The following is a 3,769-nucleotide window of genomic DNA, read 5'->3' on the forward strand; positions in this document are numbered from 1 at the left end:
TAGTTTCTTATGGACAGGATTTCCTCAGAAAGTGAGTTATGACTCAGAAAAAGATGAATTTTCTCTCAAATTGAGGCTTGCCTCTCTGTCCCCTCTCAGAACTATAAATGATCCTGTGTCCTCTGCTTGCACTCTCATTTTTCAGTAATTTGACTTTAATATTCAGAGCTGTGTAACCTTAGAAACATTCTGCTCACACTCATATTTTGATGCAGGAGGTGCCGACAGACGACGACCCCGGTGGCGCGGTATTGTCCGACGTTTCTTTTCCTGATGAAGAAAGCGACCCTTCAGATGAGGAGGACGACGAACGTGAGGAGGCTTCCGACGCGGAGTGGAATCCAGAGGAGGATTTTGCACCCGACGAGGAGCTCATGAGAGACTCTGAGGATGAAACCGAAGACGAGAACTTCGATTCCGTGAGTGGCCTGAAAATTAACGAGCTCTGCACCGAGTGTGGGAGTTTTTTCAATATTGTGAAGTCTCACACGTGTGAGCACAAAATAAAGCCCTACTCCTGCAACGTCTGTGGCAAAAGGTGCACGACCGAGTTGTCTCTGGAGAAGCACGGCAAAATTCACGATGAAACCTACGAGCATCCTTGCAAATTCTGCTACGTTACCTTCAAAACCCGGGTGGACAAGCTCAAACACGAGCAGACCCACCAGGATAGAAGAGACCCATATAAATGTCCGGACTGTCCAGCGACGTTTTCCACCAATAAGAAACGCAGAGCCCACCTGGCGAGCCACAGAGCCCCGACGGTGTTCAAATGTGGAGTTTGCGCGATTGAATTTAAGGATGTGCATCATCTTCAGAGGCACTCCGTCGTGCACACAGGACTCAAGCCGTACAAGTGCTCGGTGTGCCAGCGTGGATTCAGCCAGTCGAGCCACCTGAAGTCGCACATGCGGCTGCACACGGGGGAGAGGCCTTACCAGTGTCAGCACTGCGACAAGTCCTTCAACCACAACGTGAGCTTGAAGAGTCACATCCGGCGGTACCACACGTCGAGCTCCGGACGCGAGCGGAGGAAGGGTAAGGTGGATGAAAGGGCGAACCACAGCAGTGACGCAGAAGACAATGGGAATAAGAGAGACACAGACTCTGACAATGTAGAGGGAGAACAAGAAGCAGAAGAGGAGGCGCAGAAAAAAGGAGCATGTAAGCCAAAAAATAAAAGGAGGAGCACAGGAAGGCCTGTAGGAAGGCCTAAGAGAAACGCAGAAGGTGACTTGGATCTGGCAGGGGAAGCGAGAAGCCACACTTCAAACACTAAAACGTCAAAATCAAAGGTTCAGAAATTAAAGAAAACAGGTTCCAGCGACGAGGAAAGCGAGGATGTGCAATCAGACAGCGACTTACCCTTTGGCTCCGCGGAAGACGAGGAGGCGGAGACGGCGAGGAAGAACACCAGAAGCTCAAAAAGAAAAGCAAAGAATAGCGTCGACTCTGATTTCGACCCAGGAGAAGAAACAAAGAAACGGAGGTGCAGCAGCCGAAGCAGTGGTAGGAGCTCAGGGAAACGTGGAGGAAGACAAAAGAAGAGCGCGCTGGTGTGAAGTCTTTATACAGGCGGAGCTGATGGATTCATTTGTTGAGATCAGTTGTGAAAACAAAAGGGGTCCCTGAAGATCGGAGGACTTTATAGAACCGCTGTGACATCTTTTAGCAGATACATTAAAACTGTTCCTGAGAAACAGAACATGGGACAGCGTGTCTGAATGTAATCGTCTTCCTCTGTTTAACGCCACGGCGTTTGATCTTCAGATACCTTTAATCTTGTTAACTGATGTTGTGGAAACAGAACGCTGAGCGCGGCTGCTGTTACGTTCGTGCGTCTGAATTTATTCGCAGGAAAAACAAGTCGACGTTTGCTCAGAATCATTGTGAAGCTCGTCTGCGATAACTTCACTATAAATAGGGTCAGTGGAGACGTTACAAGTTGGACAAAGTCAAAGATGTTCAATATAAAGTAAGAAATCAATCCTGTAAGCTAAGCTAATTGCAAATAGCTTTTGGAATATTTGCTTTGAACACTATTAGTACAACTATTACATTCAATTCATGTGTTTTATTAAAAACATTATTGCTAGATAAAAAACACTTCTGCTCCTAAATGATTCTCTATGAAGCTACATAATTAGAATTGTGATTCAAAGAGCCGCTGTGTAGGATTTAGAGGCATCTATTAAGCAGAAACGCAATCCAGCATTTGTAATTAGACTTTTATTAGCGTGTAATCACCTGTAGCTACGAATCATGTTGGCTCAGAATGAGGTCTTCATGTCTGCACAGGGAGCAGGAGCTCTTCCACGGAGTTGCAGCGCCACGTTTCTGCAATAAATGGGAAATGAATCAAGACACGGGCACACGCGGTAGGTTTGACGTCCACGTTTCATTGTGAGTTTTATTGATGAATGAGGTGCCTCAGAGGTTTGTGAAAGAGCATTTTAAAAGATCNTTCTGCCCGGACGCCTGATGTCGAGTTCATCCCCCCGCAGCAGCAGCAGCAGCAGCAGCCCTCACACATCCCTCCACGCCAGAGACCAGCTTGGCAGTGGCAGCAGCACCAGCAGTGGCAGCAACAGGATGTGCCGATCCCTCCCAGCCGTCACTGCCCACCAGCAACAGATAGTCCCCAGGTAATTACAAATGTTGTTTACTTTCAATCAGATTGTAGGTCACAAATATTGTTTACTGCCTGTCAGATAGAAGATGTTAAAACAAGATTAAGTGCGTCATGTGAAATCAATTTTTGCCTCATGTCATATTTGATATTGCTTTGTGTTTCAGACATCCCAGCCTCCATACCCACAGTCAGCGGACGGTAGCAGCCTGCCTCCCTGGACATACAGCTTTATAAAGATGCTCAGCTCTCATGGATTTAGGCAGACATCCAATATGGGGCCCAGTGACCAGCCTCTCTCTACACCGGAGGCCCCAGTGGTCATAGATGAAGACTGCAAGGCCGAGTAGTTGTAGTTCAAGATTTTGTACCGTGTACGAAGGAGTTGTACTTCAGGATTTTATACTTTGCTTTTTCTGTACGACTGTAATTGCTGGACAGAGTACTGTGTACCCGTGGATATTGTTGCGGATAAAGAGTTGTATATATTGACTTATTTCTTGTCTCCTTTACACCTCTGAATTATGAATAGAGGATGGTTTGATTTTCAGGGGGTCTTTCTATGAAAACAGAAGTTTTAAGTGACTGTCAAAGATCACAAACCAAAAGGTTTTATGTCATAATTTCTACAAATAATAAAGGTCATAGGTCTTTAAGGAAGAAAGAAGCAAAGTCTTTAATGTCTACAGATAGTAACTGTAGCATTTATGTCTGTTTAAACTTGAAAAACTTTTTATTAAACACAATAAATTTATTTTGTCAAGTGGTAAAACATTCAAATCTTTATTAGACCACATGGAAACGATTTAGTGCACACAGTGAGTCTTTAAGGTATCACAAGGACATTTCACACAGACTGTGAGTAATAATTGTTTGTGTCATTTCTTCTTATTTGGTCAGACTAGTTCTTCACCACATTTGAACTGAACACAACATTGTCCTGCCATGGCAGGCGACCAAAGTCTTTCCAAAGTTCCTCTTTCCGAGAAACACAAAAATGCTGAGCCTCTTCAGTGCAGGCACGAAGCTCAGCATGAAATGTCGATCGTCGTCGTTGACCTCTGTTGGGTGTGGGAATGGGTGTGGGGGTTGTGTTGGGGGAGGAAGTGTAGGCGGTGGGGGGTGTCTTCCTTCAGTGCC

The 3,769-nt window shown here is 45.6% G+C and overlaps 2 protein-coding genes across 2 annotated transcripts in view; both read left to right on the top strand.

The window, feature by feature from the left end:
* The window catches only part of LOC103360113 (uncharacterized), a 28,578-nt gene extending 26,472 nt beyond the window's left edge, over positions 1-2,106 (top strand). Inside the window, exon 15 of the mRNA XM_008285773.1 lies at positions 216-2,106. Coding sequence (XP_008283995.1) covers positions 216-1,562 — 1,347 coding nt within the window. The 3' untranslated portion in view covers positions 1,563-2,106. The remainder of the gene's footprint in view (positions 1-215) is intronic.
* A 247-nt stretch (positions 2,107-2,353) lies between these two features.
* On the top strand, positions 2,354-3,175 carry LOC103360114 (POU domain, class 6, transcription factor 2-like). The gene is made up of 3 exons (XM_008285774.1): positions 2,354-2,378; positions 2,461-2,645; positions 2,797-3,175. The coding sequence occupies exons 1-3, from the start codon at positions 2,354-2,356 to the stop codon at positions 2,977-2,979; spliced, it is 393 nt and encodes a 130-aa protein (XP_008283996.1). The 3' UTR covers positions 2,980-3,175.
* Positions 3,176-3,769: the final 594 nt, after the last annotated feature.

This window comes from Stegastes partitus, unplaced genomic scaffold (assembly GCF_000690725.1).
Source record: "Stegastes partitus isolate 25-593 unplaced genomic scaffold, Stegastes_partitus-1.0.2 Scaffold415, whole genome shotgun sequence".
Taxonomy (NCBI): domain Eukaryota; kingdom Metazoa; phylum Chordata; class Actinopteri; family Pomacentridae; genus Stegastes; species Stegastes partitus.